The sequence below is a fragment of the Taudactylus pleione genome, unplaced genomic scaffold (assembly GCF_031769625.1).
Source record: "Taudactylus pleione unplaced genomic scaffold, aTauple2 ptg001093l, whole genome shotgun sequence".
Taxonomy (NCBI): domain Eukaryota; kingdom Metazoa; phylum Chordata; class Amphibia; order Anura; family Myobatrachidae; genus Taudactylus; species Taudactylus pleione.
Window position 1 is genome coordinate 269,991 of NW_028285494.1, and position 26,480 is coordinate 296,470.

At 43.0% G+C, this 26,480-nt stretch overlaps 1 protein-coding gene and 1 pseudogene across 1 annotated transcript in view; one reads left to right on the top strand and one right to left on the bottom strand.

The window, feature by feature from the left end:
* Positions 1-5,960: 5,960 nt before the first annotated feature.
* The window catches only part of LOC148453759 (carbonic anhydrase 6-like), a gene marked incomplete at its 3' end in the record, with an annotated part of 31,243 nt that continues 10,723 nt past the window's right edge, over positions 5,961-26,480 (top strand). The window contains exons 1-2 of the mRNA XM_088461766.1: positions 5,961-6,188; positions 7,011-7,193. Coding sequence (XP_088317892.1) covers positions 6,110-6,188; positions 7,011-7,193 — 262 coding nt within the window. The remainder of the gene's footprint in view (positions 6,189-7,010; positions 7,194-26,480) is intronic.
* LOC148453760 (5S ribosomal RNA) lies at positions 9,259-9,377 on the bottom strand (annotated as a pseudogene).

Genomic DNA, 26,480 nt, shown 5'->3' on the forward strand with positions numbered 1-26,480 from the left:
TCCACATTTTGAAGAAGTAGCCTCTGACACCTATCATTGACAAAGTTCCCGGCTGTGCTGAAAACTCTTTCGGAGTACACACTGGAGGGTGGGCAGTTCAAGTACAGCAAAGCTAGTTTGTGCAAGGGCCTCCAAATTGCCTTTTTGCTGTTCCTCCATCTGCTGAAGCATATAAATGGTGGAGATCCACCTTGTAACTACCTCTTGCTTCAGCTTGTGGCAGGGCAAATTCAACATTTCTTGCAGGTGCTGCAACCTTCTACATGCACCTGCTGAATGGTGAAAATGTCCAGAATTTTTTCAGGCCACAGAGAGCATCTCCTGCACGGCTCTGTCATTTTTAAAAAAAATTTGCACTACCAAGTTGATTGCGTATGAAAAACATAGGACGTTGGATTCACCCAGCTGTAATACTTTCACAATATTGATGGCGTTGTCAGAAATCACAAATCCTGAGGAGAGTCCAAGTGAGGTAAGCCATTTTGCAATGACTTCCCTGAGTTTTTCTTAAAGATTGTCAGCGGTATGCCTCTTAATGAAACTGGTGATACACAGAGTAGCCTGCCTCTGAATGAGCTGCTGTTTCTTAGATGCTGCAGTTGGTGCCGCTGAAGGCAATACACCCACCAAGTGGGCTGTTAAAGTCATGTAATCTTACATTTGCTGTTCCACTCATTCCCCATATCTGTGGTTAAGTGGACAGTGGGTACAGCGGCACTTTGGAGGACACTAATTTTTTTTAACATCCCTGTACAGGCTGGGAATTGCTTTTCTAGTGAGTGGAATCTAGATGGGATTTGGTAGCGGGGACAGAACCTCAAATAACTGTCTAAAACCCACTGAATTATTGGTGGATATTGGACACACATGTAATACCAGCATAGCTGTTATGGCATCAGTGATCTGCTGTGCAATAGGGTGACTGCTGTCATACTTGCTCCCCCTTGCAAAGGATTGTTTAACAGTCAATTGTTTTTTCTAAAAACTACTAGTAGTGTTCCTAGTCCCCTTCTGGGTTGAAGATCCACTCTCAGTAGCAGCAGGCATAGCACTCAAGGACTGATGTGAATGATTTAAATATTTTTTGTATTTTTTGTAAATGCCTCCCCTCCTCCCTCATAAATTTGCTTCGAAATAAAAAAAATGAAATTAAATTTACTACTAATCAAACTTTCCTTTCCCTGCCTTTAACTACATACATACTTCAACTCCCTCAGGCCTCTTAAATAATAAACAATATGTTTCCTGATGTGCCATGTTGGAAGTTGAACTGCCACAGCTGTTGCAATCCTTGACATGCGGTTGCTGAATGCCGAAAATGTCCACAAATGTTTATGGCCACAGACTGCATCTCCTGCATGCCCCTTTAATTTAAAAAAAAAATTCTGAAGCTGATTTTGTGGGCAAAACAAGGGACATATTATTCACCCATGCTCTCCCTTCCTCCCTCATAAATTTCCTTCCTTTTCCTGCCTTCAACTACATACATGCTCCATCTCCCTTAGGCCTCTTGATCAATGAAAACACTGCCCACTGCTGCCGCTAGTCAGTAAGCTAGCTTGCTGCAATTTTTGGGTCTAAACTGGATTAAAACTATATTGTGAGCTGTGAGGTGGTCAAAATTGACTGACAATGGTAGGAAATTAATGTTATTGAGGTTAATACTGTAAGAACAAAAAAGGCCATATTATGTGATTTTAGCAATTTTTATACATTTTTTAAAGAAAATACAGATCCAAAACCAAAACACTCAAGAGCAGTTTTGACAAAACCAAATCCATATCCAAAACACAAAGGAGATACAGATTTAAAACCAAAACACGGGGATCGGCGCACATCCCTAATATATTATAAGGGCACGGTCATACCCTTATATTAAGGTGGAATAAAAATTCCGAAGGGGGGTCAGGGTGTTAAAGGGGATACACCTCAAAAGCTATTGGAGATAGCGGGGGGAAATTGGGCACGGACAGGTAGAACTGTCGCTCAGTGCTGCTTGCCAAATTTCAGGGCACAAACATAAAAAATGAGGATTTGGGAGTAATCTAAGGCTCCAACTGTCACTTTTTTCTGACATTCTGAGTTAGGACCAGTTTTCTGCTATTCTCTATGGGGGATTTTTGGGAAAGCATAACTCAGGGTAGGGGGCAAATTTAGACTTGGGGTTTGTTTTATTAGGTAGCTATTGTTCCAGAATAGGGCATTTTTTGGTTCAGGTAATTGAGAAAATTACAGTTTTTAAACTATTACCTCACAAATCCGCCATTATACAGATAGGAAGTTTAAATTCCTTGCGCAGCCTTAGTAGGAGCCTTCAGCAGGTGTACTCACTGTGGCTTCACTTGAGTGCACCAAGATGGCTGAACTCTGCGTTGGTAGCGGGGGCCGGGCCCGGGGGGAAGGAAGCCGGCATTTGCTGTGGCTGGGATGTGGGGGAGAGGGGGTATGGGTTAGCGGTGGTGGAGTGGCGACAGTGCAGGCGGCGGTGTAGCAGGCGTTAGGACCCGGGGGAGGTAGCAGCTCAGATCTGGAATGTCCGTAATACCTGCTTCTTTGTTTAAAAAAGCAAACACAGAAGCACTGACGGGATCAATGGTGAGAACCGAGCGTGCCCTTTTCAAAAATGGTGCCTCAGCGATATTTTTTGAGTCTGGTGGTCAGCTGATGAAGACTTCTGGTTGATCCAGTGGTGCTTCTGGCAGTATTGCTAACCCTAACCCCTAAACCTAACCCTCCCCCTAGTGCAGGGGTGGGCAATAAGTTGCTCTCCAGCTATTGTTGAACTACAAATCCCAGCATGCATTGCAACATTTTTAGCATGGCCGAATAGCAAAACTATGACAGGGTATTTTGGGATGTGTAGTTTTACAATATCTGGGGGGCTGCTTATTGCCAACCCCTACCCTAGTGCCTAAGCCTATCCTCTCCTCCCGCAGCCTAAATGTAACCTCCCCTCCTGCAGCCCAGTGGCGGGCAGGGGCAGGGTGCCATCTGCCCCCCGGGCCAGTACGATTTTACTGTTATGGGGCCGCCAGTTGCGTTAGGCACCCGGGAGCAGTGGCGGATCTGACACTTTTTCAGAGAGTTTCTGACACTATTTTTAATCAAGAGAACAGTGTCAGCGAGGCACTGAAGTGCCTGCAGTGGCATTGACAGTGTTACTACTAATGAGTCTGGCTGACCCATACGCTGAGGCCGGCCGCGGGCTGTAACTAAGGAGGAGGTCCAGCCGTAGCAGAGGAAGGTGACCACTTCTGTTTCCTCCCCTCTGCTTAAGCTCCTCCTCTTTTTGACGCAGCTAATTGCCGCGGCTCCGACGTCACAATCTAGTGACCGGCCCCGGCGCAAAAAGGTTTGGAGGGGCCAAGCCGAAATTGACTGCTGCGGCCGCCCCTCTGTAACCAACAACTTTTAGAAGCCACACTAGTCTCTGCCACAACGGTCACCTAAGAGGAGCAGGAGGCGAGCGTAACAGTAACCGGGCACAAGCAGCAACATGCAGCACTGCCCGCGCTGCACATCAATTGCAGCAGCACCGCTGGGCCTGGCACTTACTATACTCCCCACCCATGAGACAGAGGAAGTAGAAGAGATGACCCTGAGTGACACTGCCTGCATCATCAGTGACAGTCCGCTATGTGTGGTAAGTGACAGTGTATCTCTCTCTCTCCCTATGTATTAAGCACACACATATGTTGAGTGCGCCCCTGCTGTTAGCCATTTGACCGTGAGTGCAATATATATATTATCAGGGCCGGCCCTAGCCCAAATTTTTTGGTAAGCAAGTATATTTTTTGGCGCCCCCCTATGCAGTGCCCCTTTTACAGTGCCACCGATAGTGGTCCCCCCTGTGCAGTGCCCCTTGTGCCCCCAGTAGTATTCCCCTTATATAGTGCCCCCAGTAGTAGTCCCCCTATGCAGTGCCCCCAGTAGTGGTACCCCTATGCAGTGCCCCTTTTACAGTGCCCCCGGTAGTGGTCCCCCCTGCCCTGTGCAGTGCCCCTTGTGCCCCCAGTAGTATTCCCCTTATATAGTGCCCCAGTAGTACTCCCCCCCTATGCAGTGCCCCCAGTAGTGGTACCCACTATGCGGTGCCCTTTATATAGTGTCCACAGTAGTGGCCCCCCTTGTAGTGCCCCTAGTAGTAATCCCCCCTTGTAGTGCCCCCAGTAGTATTCCTCCCCCCTTGTAGTGCCCCCAGTAGTAAGCCCCCCCTTGTAGTGCCCCCAGTAGTATTCCCCCCCCTGTAGTGCCCCCAGTAGTATTACCCTCTGTAGTGTCCCCAGTAGTATTACCCCCTGTAGTTCCCCCAGTAGTATTACCCCCTGTAGTGTCCCCAGTAGTATTACCCCCTGTAGTGCCCCCAGTAGTATTACCCCCTGTAGTGTGCCCAGTAGTATTACCCCCTGTAGTGTCCCCAGTAGTAATCCCCCCTTGTAGTGCCCCCAGTAGTATTACCCCCTGTAGTGTCCCCAGTAGTATTCCCCCCTAGTAATCCCCCCTTGTAGTGCCCCCAGTAGTATTCCCCCCTAGAAATCCCCCCTTGTAGTGCCCCCGCAGTAGAGACGTAATGAAAATTAAGAAAAAAACACTTACCTGAAACCCGCTCCTGGTCCCGCCGCAGATACCAGCTCCTCCATCCGCCGCTTTGCATTATGGGAGTGACGTCACGTCATGACGTCACTCCCATTACCCACTGCGGGAGCCGGAAGATGTCCGGCTCTGGCAGTGGGAGCAGCAGCAGCCGATGAGAGTCTGTCTGACTCTCATCAGCTGCTAAAGCAAACACACAGCTGCCGGCGCCGGCGGCTGTGTGTTTGTGCTGTGTAGCGCTGACCGAACTCCATCCGGTCAGTGCTACACACGCGGTGCAGCTGTGTCACAGAGACACAGTCTGCATCGCGGCCCGCATGGTACGCAGCTGAGACGCCCTTCACTATGTGGCGCCTTACGCAGCTGCGTACCATGCGTAACGGGAGAACTGGCCCTGTATATTATATATGTGTATACATATAAATGTACTGTATACATTTTGTGATAAATTAATTGGGGGTCGAGATGGTGGTGTGTGTGTGTGTGTGTGTCCATTGAACCCACAAAGAAACTAAAAGGCTTCTCTGCACTTTTCTTCAAAGTAAATTTCTAGTGGTAGGCTTTCTCCACCACTAATGCTTGACAAAAGTCTGTTTTAAGTTTAATAATTAGACCACTTTGCACCATTTTTTTGTCCATGATTCACCTGTTAACCGTAACCTAACACTTCAGCCCTTTCACGTTCCTGCATATATATATATTTTATATTCATTCACAGGTTGTTGTTTTATTTTTATATAAAGCCTGGGCCACTTGCTTGTGTTGCCCCCCAGGCTGAAAGTTGCCAGCCAGCCCCTGCTGCAGCCCAACCCTGACCCTCCGCTGCCAGTACGAGCAGATCGACGGCATTTCACATGTCGATATTGTGAACATGTCGATGTTCTGCACATGCCGACATTTTAACAATGTTGACATTATAACTGTTGACATTTTCACTACATCCCTTGTCGATTATTGTGGCACTTTACCAGAACAATGGCAGTAATGGCATCATGTAGATGCCCGCCCCCCATTCAGTTAATAAACACACACACAAGATACACAGTCCAAAGGGCGTGTTCTGCATGTTGAAAATGTGTGTCTCTATAAAAGCAATTATCAGTTGCAGTAGATTTGTGCCAAGTAGAGAACAATGAGATGTAGTGAATATTTGGGTACATAAAGTGAAAACTTGCAGTAGAGCAATGTTTGCTGGGTAAATTAATAATAACACAGGGCAGGATGATGACACAAACTCTACAAACCAGGCTGACAAAACCTGACAAGCTTGTGTGTGTCAATCAATAAAAACCTCAGGGCAGCTGTGCAGTTCATCTAATCTGTAGTTCCTCTGGTGTAAGATAAAAGCACACTGGGGTGTGGGGAGAGGTGGTAGGCCTGTTTGTGAAGTGGGAGGGTGAATCTGGATTCATAGACTTTTTAAATTATTATTTACACATATACAGAGCTGTAGATTAAAAGGTAGATCACAACTCCTACCAAAGGCACATGCACAGCACCAGCTGTGGGGAAAACCATGGCTCTCAATGTGTACCTGCTACTATCTCTTTGTTTTATAGTCTGTAGATCCCATGTGGTAGAATGGACTTACCAAGGTAAGCAGACAATCCTGAGCTTAACATTATAGGTGTGGGACCTTTGTGAAATGATCTCTTGCACTATTATAATGCTGCAGTAAATGTCAAGATGTGATACATTAAGACAATGTATCTTTCATACACTTTAATAGTGAGTTCATTATGCATTGGAGATGATTTGTAGTAGTAGATCTTATGGGAATCTGGAAAGATGCTTTTATAACTAGACTCACTGGTAGCTCTAATGATCAGGTTATCAATGTATTCTCACATGCTTGGATTTTACATCTTTGATACTTAAAGTATTCTAGTATGCTTGGATAACTAGAATTGTACATGTTTTTATGTATGTTGCTGTAGACTTTGCAGTTTGGTTGGTCATAGGTTTTGCTTAACATGCACTGTACCCTTGTTTCATGCTCTAGTTTAATATATTACTCTCCCCTGTACAAAACTGTATGTAAAAAGTGCACTTTTTGACCAGCTGCTTTTTTCTTCTGTGTTGTGTGCTATTTTTTTGTTATGAAAAAAAAATGTACAAAAATTCATAAGGTTGATTATTATGCCTTATGGTAGAAATACAACATTTACTAATGATATTTTGTACATAGGTTTTGAATTAATTTTTTTTACAATGGACTGTGACCGAAAGCTGCTTGTTTCTATTTTAAGCTAGTTTGACAAATTTCAAGTTGAAACCGTTAAACAATATTGATGCAGATTGGTTAAAACAATACTCACAAGTACATCATTTCAGCCAAAGAAAGTTAATGTAACTATGAATCGGGGGTAGTTAAGGTATTTTTTTTTCTTATGACATTGACTATGGATTTTACACAGAAGGAGAAGTGGATGAAGCAAACTGGGGGAAAAAGTATCCCTTGTGTGCAGCAAAGCACCAGTCTCCTATTGATATCCAAAGGAAGAAAGTTGTTCATAATAAGGAACTTGCACCTCTGGAGTTAGAAGGCTATGATGGACCATTGCTTGGGACTTTCAAGGTGTCCAACAATGGTCACTCAGGTAAGTTGGTGACTTTAACTAGCTTTACATGATATAATAGGGTCTTTTGTAAAAACAAGTAATAAGGGTAGTGAGATGAGTTTAGGCCCCCATACATCAGACGGATCACTGCGATCCAGAGATGGCAGATCGGTGAAATCCAAAATGTTGGATTTCACAGATTTGCCGATCATGATCGTGATTGGCAGATGACTGACATTTTACATGTAGAATTTCACTGATCATGTGACGAATCGCGGAACACCGATATTCGCCGGTCGGCATTTCCAACCGGCGGATCGGTGTTTCCCGATCGCCGCAATCCATCTGATGTATGGGGGCCTTTACATCTTTCTAATGTGTTTGAAATGTGAAGTTTATAAAGTTACATACAAGATTATAACATGTCACTGCTATATTAAATGTATATTTGTAAAAGTAGATTCAGCCTTTGTCTTCCCAGTTGTGTTGACCATGTAAATTTATGATTGGGTGGAGTGTACAATAACTTAGTAACTAGATAACTTATTAAAGGTGCAGGATATTGGGATAATTCAGCATGTTGTACTCCGTATGTAGATGTTGGGTCAGAATGAGTAAATACATCTTAGGGGTCTATGTACTAATAATAGCGGCACTACCACGATTATTATGTATCTATCTCGCCGGGAATATTTACATTTTTAATGAAAATATCCCGGCTATGTACCAAGGGGAGCTTGCAGGGACAGTGGTTGTGGTAACCAATGTCCTTGCTGAGTTATATCCCCAGCATTTAGATTTCTTTCACAGAAATGAAAGACTTCCCGGGGGAAGCTGACACTGCGCATGTGCACAGTGACCGCTTCCGGGGGCTGTGGGGGAGAGAGAAAGATTTCTCTCCTGCACCTGGAGCCCCCATAGGCTTACAGTAGTTTACACCATCTGAAGATGGTGTAAACTACCAGGGCTAAACTCCGAAAAGCTTTGCTTTTTGGAGTTTAATACATAGGGGCTGAACGTAGTCCCCATTGATGATAATGGGGACTACGATCTCCAGCACTAATTAGCACTCCTGCAATGTGCTATTAGTACATAGGAGCAATACATAAATAATGCAGAAACTGCAGTTTCTGCATAAATTTATGTAAATATAAGCTTGATATATAGGCTCCTTAGTCCCTTTTTAATGTCCACTTTACACAGATGTGCAAGTCAACAGTTACTAAGGTGCATGTTTATCACAGGGCCCTATTGCTGGCAAAAAAACAATATTTTCTCAGGTGACTGTTGTTGTACAACTCCTCAATATGCATACCTGCCAATATTGGGCAAATGCTTATCAGATTGGGGTCTATGACCATATTGTAGGTGCAGCCATGCCTCTAGTTGTTGTTGTCACATCTCCAGTGGGTCTTTTTACAAGTGAAACTCCTTTTACAGTATTCTATTGCCAATGTAAGCTTTCTCCAGCTCTGTGAGGTGGGTGAATAACTATTACATCAAATAAAAATGATCAATGTCTCTGCTTGGTCATAAATGGGACCATTAGTCCTTGTCACTGAATAAAGATATTCTTAATCCACAATGTACACTAAAAATAATGGGCCTATGTACTAAGCTTTGGAGAGAGAAAGTGGACAGAGATAAAGTATCAACTAATCGGCTCCTAATTGCATGTTACAGGTGGTGTTTGAAAAATTAGATACACAAAAAGAGAGAAAAAGAAGGGCTAATTGTTGGGGCACTCTTATGTAATATTATTTAGTGTGAGTATAAAATAAAATAACTTTAATTTGGGTATCTTTAAAAATTGCATAGGGACCCATGCTGCACAAACATTTAATAACACATAGACAAATTGATAATTGTAAAATAAGTATTACATTTATAAGATGGTGAAAATATTTGGAAAGAAGGTAACAAATCTCCTGTAGTTTAATATAATCCTTAAATCATTACGATGTGGGTTATATACAGGCAGAAGAGTACCTAATTATCCCCAGACATGTACCAGCACCATGGTAAGTTATGGATCAGAAGGAATAAACAAAGATAGATGAACCTCTTCTGTGTCACCACTGTATCCCAATACACATTATTATTCAACCTACAATACCTGGTATTCCCTGGTGGTCTCCCATCCAAGTACTAACCAAGCCCAATACTGTATAGCTTCCAAGATCAGACGAGATTGGTCGCATACAGTCTGGTATGGTTGCAGGTATGTGAAAATTCGGGGGAAAGGTGAAATGCCCAGGTAAACACAAAAATTAGGTAATTGTAGGACTTCCCAATGGAAGAGTCCACTTTGTTAAATTTGCACAATTCGAGGAAAAGTATTTGCATGGGCATACTTTAATTGATCCGCAATGCATACAACATGGGTGTTAAATCAGTCAGATTTACTCAATGGTATCACGAAAAATAGTATTGTATAATTGTAGATAGTGGTTTCAGCAATTTAATTATATTACTATATACCGTATATTTATACGTAGGTGCTTAAAAACTCCAAAAGGGGTATATTATATACCTAAAAATCCTGGCTGCAATAGGATTGTCTGAAAAATAGCTAACCATTCAGAATGTCAGAGTAAGTAAAACTTGCTATTGTTAACAGATGTTTAAGCGGCTAATAAGAAAATAACAGTGACCATCTTAATCTTGACGCTGAGTGTGTATAATACTCTTTACATTTAAAGGCTATAACATCAGTGGTAATCCGGCATTTACAACGTCTTTTATGCAGATCAGCATGGTAGCATGTAGAGGGTTAAATACCCTTTCAGTCATATCATATGCTAAGCTACACCATGCATATTAAACGTATAGTGAACAAGCTGAGAATCAAATATTCAAAACAAAAAAATATAATTAACAGGCAGCCCATGCACTGTAATATAGTATAATAGCTTAAACTGGCAAGACGGTCAGTAAGCTGCTGCGAATAGATAATCTCGTCTGATCTTGGAAGCTATACAGTATTGGGCTTGATTAGTACTTGGATGGGAGACCGCCAGGGAATACCAGGTATTATAGGTTGAATAATAAGGTGTATTGGGATACAGTGGAGACACAGTAGAGGGTTCATATATCTTTGTTTATTCCTTCTTTCCAAATATTTGTGCCATCTTATAAATGCAATACTTATTTTAAAATTATTAATTTATCTATGTGTTATTAAATGTTTGTGCAGCACGGGTCCCTATGCAATTTTTAAATCTACCCAAATAAGTTATGTAATATTTAGTGTGAGTATAAAATAAAATATAAGTGCCCCAACAATTAGCCCATCTTTTGCTCTCTTTTTTTTTTTTTTTTTGTGTATATAATTGTACATTTGTACTATGGGAGCACCACCGACGCTTTACAATAATCTATCAGGATAAAGACGTTATAACTTGGTTGGTTTATATCTACAGGGTATAATAAAACCGGTTCTGTGCGGAATCTCTTCTCCTTTCTCCAGTACAGGTGTTTGAAAAATGACAGGAGCGAGGGTAATTTATCTCTCTCCACTTTCTTTCTCCAAGGCTTAATACAATTGTTGGGAGGCTTCCAGCGAAGTCTTGCATGACTCATACCCGTGTAATACTGTAAATTAATATTTTATAAAACTCCATGTACAGTAGGAATCATAGAAAAGTAGACTTTTATTTTATTTTTTTATTAAAGGTACATTTTATTTCTTAGAAATCAATAGAAAGAGAGAACAAAGGAAGACAGCAGGGAGAGGGGAGTATTACAGCCACAGTATGCTTTTATCCAGAGGGAGGGGGGGGGGGGTTGGTGGCTGTATGCCGCAGATCCCTCCCATACCTGTTCCCGCTAGCATCATGTTTCCATAGAGATTTTCAGAAAGATGGCACATGCACAGAGCCAAGAAAAGGCGTTGGAACAGTGCCTCTGCTAACTCTTGTGCGGAGCCATCACCAGAAGATGGTGATGGCTCCGCACAAGAGTGTATGAGTGTAGGTAGGGCACCGCACGGGCAGTCACAATGGTTGATCTTGACGATGGACATGGTACTGCATTTAACTTTAAACTTTAAGCCCGTTCTTCATGCGTTTATATTTGGTGTATATTTCTGGAAATTGCAATTGTATTTAAACCTGAATAATCTCTTGTGTTTTTTTATTTTCTTCCAAGGCATAACAGTGTTGGGTTTGTCAATTTGTGACTGCAAATCTAACAATTGAATTGGCCACAAACTTAAACTACAAATCAGGTTGTAATAGCACAATTTTTACCCATACAGCAATAAGAACCATTAAAGCCAAAATACATATTCCCTTACTTCCCTTTCAGCATTTTAGTAAGCGCACAAATCTCTTACATCTGTCTACCCTATTGAGTACCTATTAGCCCCACACCCAGTCACCTGCACAGTGTTGCAGTTGTCAACTAATAATAATAATGTTGCAGCACTTTCCCAGTCAGTGCGGCTACACTGGAAGTACGGATGGAGGGTAAGGGGGTTTCAGGTCGATAGAAGAACCTATACAAGCCTTAATCCAGCCATGCAGAGTATATCTTGTTTTGATGTTTGATCATTTGCATCACAACAGGGGGGGCTGCTTACCCGCACCAGGTGTCACTCAGAGGGGTTGACTCAAAGCTGGCTCCTTCTCAGTGACCGGGAGCTGGGCACTGCGCTGTGATGTTGTGCAGCTCCCGGTTACTGAGGAGGAGTCGGCGGGAGTGCTGGGCATGTCCCAGTGTAAGTGTGTGTCATGAGACCATTCCCCTTTTTGGACGAGAACACCTTTAACGCGTACAGAGGGTCTATTTTGCGCATTGGGTGTCACTACTCCAGTGATGCCACTGTGTCTGAATACTCCTGACGCACGTTGAAATTATGAATTTCTGATCGGTGAAGGAAGAGAAGGGGGGAGAAGAGGGTCGCACCAAGAAAATATCTATACAAAATCACCCTATTTTAGATATCGCATTGATACTCAAATTTTATCAATACTTATTCTTGTAGGGGTGCTACTCCAGGACAGATCAATATTCACATAAAAAAATGAAAACAAAGAATCCCATATGAGTGCACATTGTCTTGCAATCTATTAAATTAAAACCTAACCTTTATTATTGTTGTTCACTACAGTGGTTACTTAAAACACAGCAAAATAAAGAACAAAAAAAAAAAAAAAAAAATACTCATTAAAATAATCTAAAATCTACAGTTGTGCTCAATCCAGTGTCATTTATACACGTAATAGTGTTATCGCGTATGTGTCCAAGTCTGTATCAATTAAATACAAAGTGACATACCCACTGATGTCTCAATCTTCAATAATAGTCTTTGAATATATAGTGAATTAGATGCCTATGGAATATTTATTTATTTTTTAAATCTTTTTATTAATTCTGAAGCACAAGTATCAGATATGCTGGGCATACACTGCCAGATAAAATGTCTGTCAGACCGACAGACATTTTATCTGGCTGGCTGCCAGCTGCAGATGTCCGCGGCATACACTGTGAGAGAAATCTCAGTGTATAGCCCGACATCCGCGCTCCGCCCCCGGGGGAGGAGACATTTCCCTGTTCCTTCCATAGGAAGGAACACAGGAAATGTCTGTCTGTCGGCCGCGCTGGGCATACACTGCCCGATGCGGCCGACAGTTTCCCGGGTAAATATCGCATCGGACGGGCATGCTGGACAATCCAGCATGCCCGACCGAGCAATATTTAACCCTCGGTCGCCCGCATACACGCTGCAATTATCGCGGCGATCCGCCGATATCGGGCAGATCGTCCCGATAATTGCAGAGTGTATGGCCAGCATAAGTAAAACTGTCAACAATTTTGCAAGGCATACAAAAACAAATATACAGCCACGACACAATGAATGAGTTACATTGACAAAGTACAACAATAGAGCTTGATACAGTATGTACAGTACAGCAACATTCGGTTTGTAGTACAGAAGATAAAAAGGGACAAAAGTATAAATTAAAGGTACTGCAGACGAACAGTACCAGAGCAGAAGTGCTTCAGAATAACGCTTTTTCTTAATTTTCTCAACCAATGAACTAACCTAGTGTGCCAGGGATTACACCGACACACCAGATAAATTAAAACAATTCAAACTGGATGCACCAGAGATCACGTTTTCATACCAGAACAATCTAAACAGTGTGGGTTGATTGGTATAAATTATCCCAGAAGTGTACAAAAACATAACAAAAAGATGTTGAAAACACCAAATGCAATATATAGGCTAAGAATATCAATGTACTGTAACAGTGTGGAATTAAGATGTGTATTTGTAAGCCTCAGTACTGTATATCATGCTGTCGTAATCGTCTCAGTCAATTAACTAACATAAAACACCAGGGATAATGTTGGTTCCCCAAGATAACCTAAGTGGCTCGCATAGTGACCAATAGTAATGATAGGGAGGCATCTACTAATCACTTTGAAGTGGGAAATACTAATTATTTAGAGATAGAAATGTGTCCCCATTAAATTATAGAGTCAGAAAGGCGGAATAATATATGTGACCCTGAAAGCAGTAATAAAGACATCAAGTAAACACTTATGTAATAAAACCTAGGAGGCCAGCGAAAAGGTATAAAGTTAGCTCTGTAATGATTTGCCTTTCCTTTCTGGTATATAAACACACAGCAGTCCTATGGGTAAAGGAGAGATTATAATGTAGGTACCAATAAAACAAAACTTGTAATCGCTGTGTATCCTCCAGTTGGATAAAGAATGGGCAGTGTACAGTAGGTATGTACCCAAATCAATATGTGGAGCTTGATTTTCAAGAAGGGAGTCAGGATTTGCCGCAAGACTAAAATATTCAACCCAGTGGGCAGATGATGCAGGGGCAGTAATAGAGACAGTAGTCTAAGAAATATGCGTAGGCATAGGGCCAACAGCCTCAGTTCTAAGGCTAGAATAGGTTGGGTCCCCAATCTCAAAATCACTTTGTAACTGAATTTGAGTAGTCTGAGAGGAAGCCAGGTCATTCATAACAATAGTCACTGTCTAAAAGAGACATCAAACGATTAAATCTGCTTTCTATGTAGGGTAATAAGATCTTTGATAACTCGAGCGCCAACTGAGTGGCGAGAGCTTCAGTGTCAGACACTGAGTACATGACCTTCACCGCTGGTGAGACAGAGGAGAGGGAAGTTAGTGAGGGGCTCATGTCCAATTCAGAATTCCCATACATGAACATATTACAAAATGCAGTGTAACATATATAACACTATAGATACAGCTGTATAACGGAAGTGAATATATACAGTATACCAGAAATATACATCAATAGGTATCAGTGATGTACAGGTGCAATGAAAATTTGTATAAGATGCTATGTCAAATAAATTTTACTATACAGAATAGTTGCAGATATAGAAAGCGCAGAAATATTTAGTCAGCAGCAGTCACCACTAACAGCTTCAGCACCAGTATACTAAAACAAGGAAGAGGGACAACAGAACAAATAGCCACCATCACTGCACCAGCATCCCTAAGACAATCCACTTCTAATAATTTCCAGTTAGTGTCCAGAGCAGAGGATCAGTGAATATGAGGGTGCAGATAGAGACACGAATGTCAGCTCCAATGTACCAAAAGACGCAGCGCCTCACCTAACAAGAGTCCCAGGGACAAGATGATCGGCACCTGTAGTCCGGCCCTGGTCTTTGATAGGAGCCAGGTATCCAGCCGAATTCCGATGATATGTCCCTGGCAGGGTCAGGAGAAAAAGCACCACTTTGCTCTATGGCAATGATTTGGCAGGGGGACACAGGGAGGAATGCTAAGCTCAGTGGAAGATCAGCGAAGGCAGCAGTATAAAGTAGAAAAGTGCAAGTATTTATCCTAGTCCACCCCTACAGAGGTCAGGTCACTGCAGATAAATCAACTATCCCAGACAGGAAGAGATACAGGAGTCTTTGGCAGTGACGCAGTCAGTGATTTCAAAGAAAACGGGAGCTTCACAGGTCAAACTACGGGACCCGGGTCCTGTGGCAATGGGAGGAATTGTCACGCGAGGTCCCCAGATGCACCTCGTCAGAAATAGCTGCAGACAGGAATCAATACAGCTATCGGGGGTCCATAGGCAAGGGTGAGTATAAAGTTGCAATGACTGGAGAGGCAGAAGAATTTCTCACTCTCTCAATTTTCGTGCCCTAAAAAATAGCTGCGGGCGGTCATGTGCGCCTGAAACTATGCAGGCTCGACTCCAGTGGATAGTAAGTGGCTCCAGACCCGATACCTGGATTAAAATCTGCACCAATGTTTAGGTGTAGTAGTTCTCAGCTGTTTAGAGTAATTACTGGGGTAAATATGCACTTGAAGAGCTGATTTAACAGGGGCAGGAGCCCATATAAAAAGCGGCCACTCTGGGTGCCCTGCCCACCGGAAGTCCGGAATATTTATTATAAGGCAATTTATTTGATGATTTTAATTTTTGCTCAGTGTAACCTGTTGAGACCTATATCACTTCAATAAAAACATGATATGCTCTTCAATGTTACAAAGTTATTGGTAAAGTGATAATTTTAACACTAAGGGCTTTATTTATTAACATTATTTTTACTAAAATAAAGTGAAAAAGGGTGTTTTCACACCATTTTCACATTATTTTAGTATCACCAAAAGTTACTAAAGGGCAATTGGAGTAGAATTCGTAAAATTCTACTCCAAACCCTAATTATCACTTATTTTTAGTAAGCAGATTGCATTTCCCCTAATTGTAATAGGAAATGTGATCTGGCCAAAGTTACTAAAAATAAATTGTGAAAAAATACCAGGGGAAAGCCCTGTGATAATAACTCCACCTGGAGGTGGCATTATCCAAGGTCTTCCACGGTTACCGGACTTCTGCTCTAACAGGCAGAGCAGAGCCCGGAGCCAGCCCCAGTGATCAGCTCTGTGGTCTAAACAGACCACATGCTGATACACTGGAAAGAAAAAAATGTAGTTAAAAAAAAAACAACTTACCAGAGAGTGGGGCTCCGGTGATGTCCTCCCTCCGGTCAGCTGGTCTCCCATCTTGCACTGGGACCCAGTCATCAGCTGACCGGGTCCCAGTGCAGGATGGGATGTCAGCTGACTGGAGCCAAGGATGACATCATCGGAGCACCGATCACCGGAGGTAAGTGTAATAAAGGGAGGGGGATTCGGGGGGGAGAGGAAGGGTCATGGGGGGTGCGATGGCGGGGCTTAGCGGCCGGTCGGCGCATGCACAGGCACTTGTCAAAGGTATTTTTTGCAAAAATACCATAAGTGTGCGGAGGGGATTCGCAGTTACAAACAAACGAATTCAGTCGGTAATATATCACAGTACAATCTGCATTCAAAATGCGAATTGTAGTAAATAGAGCCCTAAATAACCATGCTTCCAAATATAGGACAAACTTATGGTATTTTAATAACTCATGTGTACCACAATAGTCAGGTGATATATAGGTCTCAGGTTGTACATATATTTCATTAAGTGTCTTCAGTTTTTATTTCACTTACATAGCATTCAAAATATTCATTTGATTTACTTTGATCAGATTGTTTAATTGGTTCTGTTTTCACATTTATAACTCCCATACAACACTGACACAGCTCCTTATCGTCCTTTCACTATGGGGCTGTTAGGATAGACAGTAAAGATAAGCAGCTGACTGCTAATACACTTTCTCTCACGGAGCTGTCAGCGTGCCTATCACTCGAACTGTTGGCATGAGCAGCAAGGTAATAACTGCTCGTATTCTTTTCAATACTAACAAAACACAGAACTTAATGGTTTCCTCCTGGAACTCCTTAATGTTGTTCTGACAAAGAACTACTTCACTTTCAATGAGAAGTTCTATCTACAAGTGTGGGGAACCACTATGGGGACTACATGTGCCCCTACATACGCCAACCTATATTTAGGTTGGTGGCAATGTGAGGTAGTATTTACAGAGGACAACTTAATATACACAGAAAATGTGTTAATGTGGTTGAGGTACATAGATGATGTACTCATAATTTGGGAACTGGAACAAGAGACCCTAGAGGAGTTCATAAACAAGCTGAACATTAATGCATTGAATCTGAAGTTGACAGCTGAGGTGGATCCAGTTAAGGTTATTTTTTTTGGATTTAACAATCCAGATCAATGAAGAAGGTAAATTAATAACATATCTACAGAAAACAGACTGCTACAAATAAGCATTTTGCATCACCAGAGTTCTCATTTTCTAGCCACAAAGAAAAGTGTCCCAAAGGGAGAATTTCTAAGAATGAGACAATTGTACTGAGGATGAAGCATTTGATAGAAGAGCCAAAGAACTTGGCGAGAGTTTAAGAGGATATAGTAATACCACTACAAAAAAAGAGCACATCATAATGCAAAAATGACCAACAGAGACCTCTTGATCTTCCCAAACAAGATGAATAAGTCTCAACCCATTCGGTTTATTGGGACTTTTTGTAACCAGTGGAGTGAGATCAAGAATGCATCACAAAAATATTGGCATGTCTTACAAACAGACGAAGATTTGGCTCAGATTATTGGGAATAATGTACACATCAGTTGGAGAAGATCCAAAATGTAAAGGATCATTTCATGAGAAGCCACTTTGTGAGAAACAATAAAAGCAATTAAGATCAGAGGTACTTACAAATGTGGACACTGTAGAGCATGTACATTTATCAATAAGAAAGAAAGCGTAATAGACAAATTTGGTAAGGCGTGGGAAATCAGAGATTTCATTAACTGCTCCACACATGGGGTGATATATTGCCTCATATGTCCTCGCCAGAAATTGTATATAGGAATGACGAAGTGCCAATTAAAGACAAGCATATTGGAACATTTCTATAACATTAACAATGCGAGGAGGGACACTGAGAGAATGAAAACTCTTACCACTGTCTCCAAACACTTTTTATACCATTGTCACATTGTCCCGGACACTGGTCATCACTTACCGGGTCCGGCAGCACTGATTCCCTAATGGGCAGCGGGTGGGGAGAATGGGATTCTGCAATTTCTATCGCCAGTTCATCAAAAACTACTCAACCATAGCAGCCCCAATCACTGCACTCACCAAGAAAGGACAAAATACCCGGAGATGGTCTCACGTAGCTGAAGAGGCCTTTGTTCTATTAAAACAGTGCTTCATGTCAGCTCCTATTCTAAGACAATCTGACTGCAATCTGCCTTTCTTCTTGGAAGTGGACGCTTCCACGGTTCGAGTTGGGGCTGTACTGTCACAAAAGGATAAACAGAGCAAGTGGTACTCCTGTGGGTTCTTTTCCCGTAAGTTTTCTGCTCCAGAGAAGTATGCAGTTGGGGATAAGGAGTTACTAGCTATTAAGCTGGCGTTGCAAGAGTGGAGATATCTGACGGAGGGGGCAAAATATCTGGTGACAGTTTACACAGATCACAAGAACCTCACTTATCTCAAGACTGCTCATTGTCTCAATTATCGCCAGTCCAGGTGGCCGCTGTTTTTTGACCGTTTTAAACTGGTTGTTACCTATCGTCCAAGTTGCAAGAATGTCAAATCTAATGCCCTGTCTCAAGCATTCAATTCTGCCCAGGAAGATTAAGTAAAGGAAGACGACAAATTTTAAATCCGGGGTGCTTTGCTGCAGTTACTAAGGTCAAGATCCCGCCAGGGAAAACATTTCTAGCACCTGAACTCCGATCTAAGGGCCTGATTCAGACACACTCGTATATACAGGACCAGCGATCACAGTAATTAGCCATTAAATGCGGCAGTAGGGCCATCCTGCCTGAGCTGAATGCTTTTATTTTAGATGTGTGCTCCATTCCAGAGTATTAGAGCAAGTTCGGGAGCCTGGGGTAGCAGCAGAAGAACATAGCACTGCCCTGGACATATATGTACATATTGGGCTCTATAGCAGTGCATCCCTAACAGTGCATGTTTTCCAGATCTCCTAGTTGGTGCACAGGTGTATTTATTACTGGCTGATACATGTTAAAAGATCCACAGGTGGTGCTAATTATTTAATTTATGATACTGAGAAGAACATGCAGCGCTAGTAAAATGCCATTATATTACTATTTCTGTTGTGGTTATGGTGTGGGCTGGGGAGGGAGGTTTCCAGGCTGACGTAAACCCCCCCCCCCCTGCGTTTGCCTATGGAGTCTGTGTCGACGGTATTCACCAGGGACCCTCGCAAAAAGGTATGGACTTGGCTGTGTCCGACACACAGGTCGCGGCCCTCGGGTAAGGTTTCCCTGTACAGGTTCTGGTGTACTTAGTTGGAGTGCAGAAGATATTAGTGTAGTCGACAAGCCGGGTCAGAACCAAACAGACGAGATGGTACCAGGCGTAATCGGGTCACAGGGAATAGCCGAGGTAAGAACCAGATAATCAGGATATGCACAGGAACGCTGGGGTATGGAATGGAGGGTATGGAATGGAAAAGAGGCAGAACTGGATGACCTGTCAAACATGCCTTAAGTACCTGCAGGGGCGTAGGGTGAGTGGTACCAGTGGAGCGCAAGCTCCAGGCGCCGAAGGTGCATGAAGGCGCCGCCCGCTGTGTACCCGGCAGCTGTCTAAGCTAACAGCCTGCCGGGCAGAGGCAGGCTGGGCCGGGGAGCAGAGTGCCATGTGCCCCCCGGGCTGCGGGCAGTCTGTGTCTGACACAGCTGTACCGCACGTGTAGCGCTGACCGGATGGAGTTCGGTCAGCATTACACAGTGACTGACAAACACAGCCACCGGCGCCGGCAGCAGTGTGGTTGTTTTAATTAGCAGCCAATGAGAGTCTGTCAGACTCTCATTGACTGCTACTGCGCCCACTGCCGGAGCCGCTCCATCTTCCAGCTCCTGCAGTGGGTAATGGGAGAGATGTCATGACGTGTCTCCCATAATGCAGAGCGGGCCGGCCTGGGAGGATGGACAGGCGGATGGCGGCGGGAGCGGTGATTCAGGTTAGTGGGTTTTTTCATTATTACGTGTGTCTACTGGTGGCACTACAAGGGGGAGACCACTACTGGGGGCTCTATATAAAGGGCAATACTGGGGGTATGGCATGGGGGGGCTACAACTGGGGCCACTATTTAATGGGCACTGCATAAGGGTTACCTCGATTAGGGGCACTGCATGGGGGGGCTGCTACTGGGGGCACTATATAAGGGGCACTGCATAGGGAGTACCACTACTGGAGGCACTATATAAAGGGGATTACTACTGGGGACAGGGGGGCACTGCACAGGGGGGACCTCTACTGGCGGCACTGTATAAGGGGCACTGCATAGTAAGGGGGGATCACTACTTGGTGCACTACTGGAGGCCTGCATAAGGGGGTCCTCTCCTGGGGCACAGGGGGCACTGCATATGGGCACCACTACAAGGCTGCCCCCAATCTTTATTTTTACTTCACATTAATCCCATATGGACCCGCCTCCTCCCTGGAACACTTGAGTGAGGGGGGCGCCGTAGCACGCACGTGCTCCGGGCACCCTGGCTACACGCTACTCTTAAGATTATGAGTACTTGCATCCACCTATTACAAGCAATCAGTGTGATTGACATTTTTATCAGGTGCCATATAAAGGATAATAATAATAATAAATAATAATAATATGCCTCTAAGTCACAATATTGAAACAAATTATCCTAATACAGTGGAGCATATTGTCTCAAGATTTCAGTGTGAACTGAAACTAGAATGAACTCAAATCATCATCTGATTATAGTGCCCTTGTAAGTACAAATCCTTATAACAGTAAATAGCCAACTTGTATTACTGCATATATCCATAACTCTATACACTATAATTTCTATACCTCTATAAATTTATCTACCCCACAAGGATTATCTATTATTTAAATATAACGAACATATTTGTCCATTTTATGTTCTTCCCCTGAGATTTTGTATCCAACCCACACTGTATAACACACTGTATCCGTGTTGGAAATTAGAAGCTGAACTGCCACATGTTAGTGCCGCCCACTGTCACTTAGATTAGTCAGCCAGCTAGCTGGATGCAACCTTTTGGCCTTAACTAGATGAAGCAAATAATATTGTGAGGTGGTCAAAATTGATTGGAAATTACTGGAAATAAATGTTATTGATGTTAATTATACTGTAGGAACAGAAACAGGCCAATTTTATGTGATTTTTAGCTGTTTTTATGGTTTAAGAAAAAAATCCACAACCATAACACGAAAACAAAACATCAAGGAAATAAATCCAAAACCAGATTCAGATCCAAAACCAGGGGAGATCCAGATCCAAAACCAAAACACGAGGGTCGGCGCACATCTCTAGTTATTACCTTGCTGTTCATGCCAACAGCCCGGGTGATAAGCCAACAAGAGGGGAATAAATAATGTGCAATTGTTTGTGTTTACTTCTCACACTGACAGCTCCATGAGAGAAAGTCAGCTGCTTATCTTTACTGTCTATATACCAACAGCCCCGTAGTGAAAGGACAATATATGGAGCTGTGTCAGTGTTGTATGGGAGTTATAAATGTGAAAACAGCACTTCTAATTAAACAATCTGATAGCATTCAAAATATTGATTTGATTTACATCTATGTAAGTGAAATAAACTCTGAAGACACTTAATGATATATATGTACAACATGAGACCTATATATCACCTGACTATTGTGGTATGCATGAGTTAGTAAAATACCATAAGTTTGTCCTATTTTTAGATGTATGGTGATGGATGGGCCTATTTATCATACCTAAAAAACTGATGGAGGTAATTAGGTTTAGAACTCGCATGGAGTTCTACCTAATTACCAGAGGAATTCATCATTCCTCCTCCCCATAACTATCTATCATTTTTGCAATTACAGCTTTTCGGGAAATAGTTTTCCCTCTCTACACTACCTTACCGCAGCTGCAATCTATGCTGCGCATGCGCTGTTACATCCGTAAAACCAGTGCATGTGCAGCACTGCCTACAGCTGCGGTAATGTTTGTGTGTCCCCCCCAACCCCTCCTCCCCCTCCGCATACCAGCCCCCTGTCCCCGACTTACCTGGCCACTGCAGCGCCTCTGGCTCCGGAGGCTGCTCTGACACGTGTTCTCCCAGCAGACCACAGTACAGTTTAGGGAAAAAAAGTGTTTTTTTTTTTTAAACTTTATTGTGTTCTGCTGGGAGAACACGTGTCAGAGCAGCTTCCGGAGCCAGACGATGGACCTGAGCGCCGGAGGGAGAAGCCGGGGGACCTGCACATGCTGGCAAGTTTTACCTGCTATTCGCCACCTCACAGTGGCGGATAGTAACTCCATCAAATTCCGGAAATACATAATTTTCGGAATTTGATGAATACCTTAATTTCCATATCCCCATACTAATGTATGGGGAGTGTGGAAATTAACGCAGACTGACTTAACACAGGAGATATCACTGATATCTCCTGTGTTAAGTCTCTTCATGAATACTAAAATAATGTTAATTAAGGAAAATAGCCTTAAAAATGTTATTTTAGTGTTGATGAATATGCCCCTTATTGTTAAAATTATCACTTTACCAATAAACTTTGTAACATTGAAGAGCATATCATGTTTTTATTGAAGTGATATAGGTCTCAATGGGTTACACTGAGCAAAATTAAAATATCAAATTGCCTTAAAATAAATAATCCATAGGCATCTAATTCACTATATATTCAAAGATTATTATTATTATTAATAATAAAGATTGAGACATCAGTGGGTATGTCTCTTTGTATTTAATTGATAGACTTGGACACACATACGCGATAACACTATTGCGTGTATAAATGACACTGGATTGAGCACGACTGTAGAGTTTAGATTGTTTTAATGAGTATTTTTTTTGTATAAAAGTGGACAACAATAATAAAGGTAATGTTTTAATTTAATAGACTGCAAGACAATGAGCACTTGTATGGGATTCTTTGTTTGCCTTTTTTAATTGTGCACCGTGAAATATTAACTCAAGATCCAAAATAGTACAATGGGCCTGATTCATGTTTCTACGCAATTGCGATTCCTAAGCTACGGAACTGCTAATGTTTGCAAGTGAAGCTGATGCTAAATGTAAAAAGACTCCCACCGAAGCTATCACAAAATAATTTGCAATTGCTATACCCATCAATGAGACCAATGGCTACACAGACTGGACAAGGCAGTAACGACGCAGGTGCCATGTTTTTGCAAGGACGAGCTTGCAGCTGACGGCAAATACACACCCCAAAAACTGCCATGACCACTCCCCATTAACGTCTCCAAACTGTCCCTTTCTGTCAATCACACTGCGATTACATCCTCACTACAAGTAACATCGCTAAGGTACTTTGCCGCGTGTGATCACGGTGCATGTGCAGTCGCCTGATCGCTCGGTTGCGTGAACATCGGCATTGTGCACAAACATGAATTGGGCCCAATATCTCTTAATAAGTGATCCCAAAATATGAATATTTAGATTTTTTGAAAGTGCATAAATGCATTTTTTTATCCAATTCACCCAAACATAGGGAAGCCCACTGCTGCCTTCTCATCTCCGTAGATATCGCTTACTTGCGTACTTAGCGGTAACATCGACGCACATCAAGCAGCCATCTTGCCCTTGCAGTAGGTCTGCCTAGCCGCAAACACTGCAGCTCTCCCCACCTGCACAGCAACAGACTGACTTACGCAGAGGCAAATTGCAAGTGGGTCATATGTAAGTGACCACTCTCTGCGGGTTCCAAGTGTCAAATTTGTTGACCAAGGCTATTTTACACATGATCAACTGTAGTTATTCAAATGAATAAAATTAGTACCTGTGCCTTTTTTACTGCCCTATTTCATGCCCAAAACCTTCTTTTGGAAGACAAAATACAATTGAAATTTGTGCATGGGACACAATTTTTAGTTTATACAATGTGAACTTGGTGATCTAACTTGATTGTTTTAATATAACGGTCTAAATAAGAAGCTGGAACATGAATAAGAGAACTTCAGCCTCGTGATAGGAGTTTGTATTAACTAAGAACCTGCTTCTCAATCTGTCATGAGCACAAAGACTGTTACAAGTAACAGTGAGGCAACAGGTGCTTCCATTGAGTTGGGAAGAGATATACTGTATACAGCGGTATGAGGACCTGATTCAGCAGTGCACTCCCGTTGTTTGGGAATCTGCGCAGGACCAATTCTGCGAGTACGCAGACTGGGTCCTAACTCGCTCTCAGACTGTTAGTGATTGACAGTCTGCTGCCGTTTGTGGGAGGGGACAGTGATAATCTTTGTTTCCCAAATCTGAGGCGTGTCACCGCCGTTGCGGGGGAGGGAAGAAGTTGGATTTCTGGGCTCTTCCTCTAAACTGCGGCAGCTGGCTACAGGACCCCATGGGTCACCGCAGCCGGCCGATGTTACGCAGATTATCCACAGTTTTTATATAATTTCTTGTAAGGAGGAATGGCAATGCCTCCTTACATTAGACTACGCCACTTGGCAGTACTCTGGCCCAGTGACGTCCCTCCCTACATTGTCACCTGGTTCGGGAGGGACGTTGTTTGCCCGCTGCAAAGCTGTGCGGTGCCAAAAGGGGCGTGGCCTCACGGCTGAACCCCTGTGGTCCCATTATCACTGGGAGGCAGGGGGAAGGGGGGGGGTGCTGTGCCGGCCAGCTCCCTTAGTGTCAGGAGCCAAGTGCTGCACTTAATTATACAGTGCAGCACCCGACTCCTGTCACTGAGGGAGAACCTGCACCTTGGTGTCACCCGTCGGGTGACGCCGGGGTGTGGTCCGCACCCCCGTTGTGATGCCACTGCCCGGCCAGGCTCTCTACGGTGAAGCTCCCACCGGTACCATGACATTCTTTTAATAGCAACTGCGCAGTTGCAGATTGAATTTATTTAAAGAAATACAAAAAAAATTAATTGCACTGATTGTAATGTCTAACGGTGTTGGCCCAAAAAAATACAGTAAAACATAGTTAAGCCCTTGTTTCTTTGCCTCTCTGGACCTTTGAATATAAAAGTAACAAAACAGTTAAATTTTGCTTCAGATTATAATCCATCAAATCCTACTAATCGGTAGTATGCACTTCACCTTGACGTAGTGCCAGTATCACAACTTTTGTCTAGCCTCCATTTCTCCCAACACAGCACCTAGTAATGTCTTGCATAGTTCATTAGCGCCCTCTCCTGCACATCTTGCAAACTGTTGAATTGGAGATTACAATTGTGTTCAAACTTCATATCTTTAATGAAGCTTTTATTCTTCTGAGGAGTAACACAATAGAGTATTAGAAGCACTTCTGCATAATGTTCTCATGCAAGTTGGTTGATGGAATAAAACCGGGTGCTTACTACTTACAGCGGGGAGGCACTCGGAACTCGGAACACAAGTATTCAGCTGCCGGCTTCACCTCTTCCTTCTCCTTCTGCACACAATTCAGTATTGGTATCTTATGGGAAGATTATTTTAATGTTTGTCCTTCATATAGCATGTGTCTATTGCACACCCAGTAGGCTGTGTAGAGCGCTTTCTGGGCAAAGGTAATCTCCCCCAAGTGTGCCTGAGTAAAAATATATATGCTAAAATTATCCAAATATTGCGACCCACCACCTGTGATCTGGACCCTGCCTCAACCAAGCTTCTCATAGGGTGTATGGACATGATTTCCCTGTAATTGCAAAAATGGTTCAATGCTTTTGGCAGACAGGCATTTTTCCAGAACCACTAGAGCAGTCCCTTACCTCCTGGTGTTGAGACACATCAGAGGCTGCTGCAGGTGAAGATCTCGTCTAACGTTTCCTCACTAAGGCGGCCAGGGCCATATCGTCTGTTGCAGGGGACGGGTGGTAAGACGCACTACAGCGCACTAGTCAACATCTTGCTACCTTGTAGTTCAGCGTACCCGGGCGTCAACATCGCAGTTTAGGGGAGATGAGGCAATCCCCCGGCCGCTCCTCCCCTCCGGATTCCGGGGTCTGGTTTGCTATAAATTGACCACCTCGTGTGTGAGACGTGCGCAATTTAGCGTTGGTCTATCCACAGCTGTAGCATTTGGTCTCGGAGGTTTGGTCTGTCTCTCTATATACATCCTGCCTTGGGTTTGGCATATAGCTCACTCTATATCCTACCATCCCCCTCCGGGGGCCGGTCAGTTGATCCAGAGTCCATATTGCTGTAGCAATTGTGCGTCTTTTTTGCATTGTATGTGACTATGCTAGCTGCTGTATGTACACTGTCTGGTACATCTATTACTGTTTCTCTTTATCCCTCTGAGGATAGGGTGTGTCATTGATAGAAAGTCACATTGCATTTAGACATGCATACCTTATACCATTTATACATTATTATGTCTGAAGGTAAAGATGAGGATGGGAGATATATATCTGGTACACCTGCACCAACACC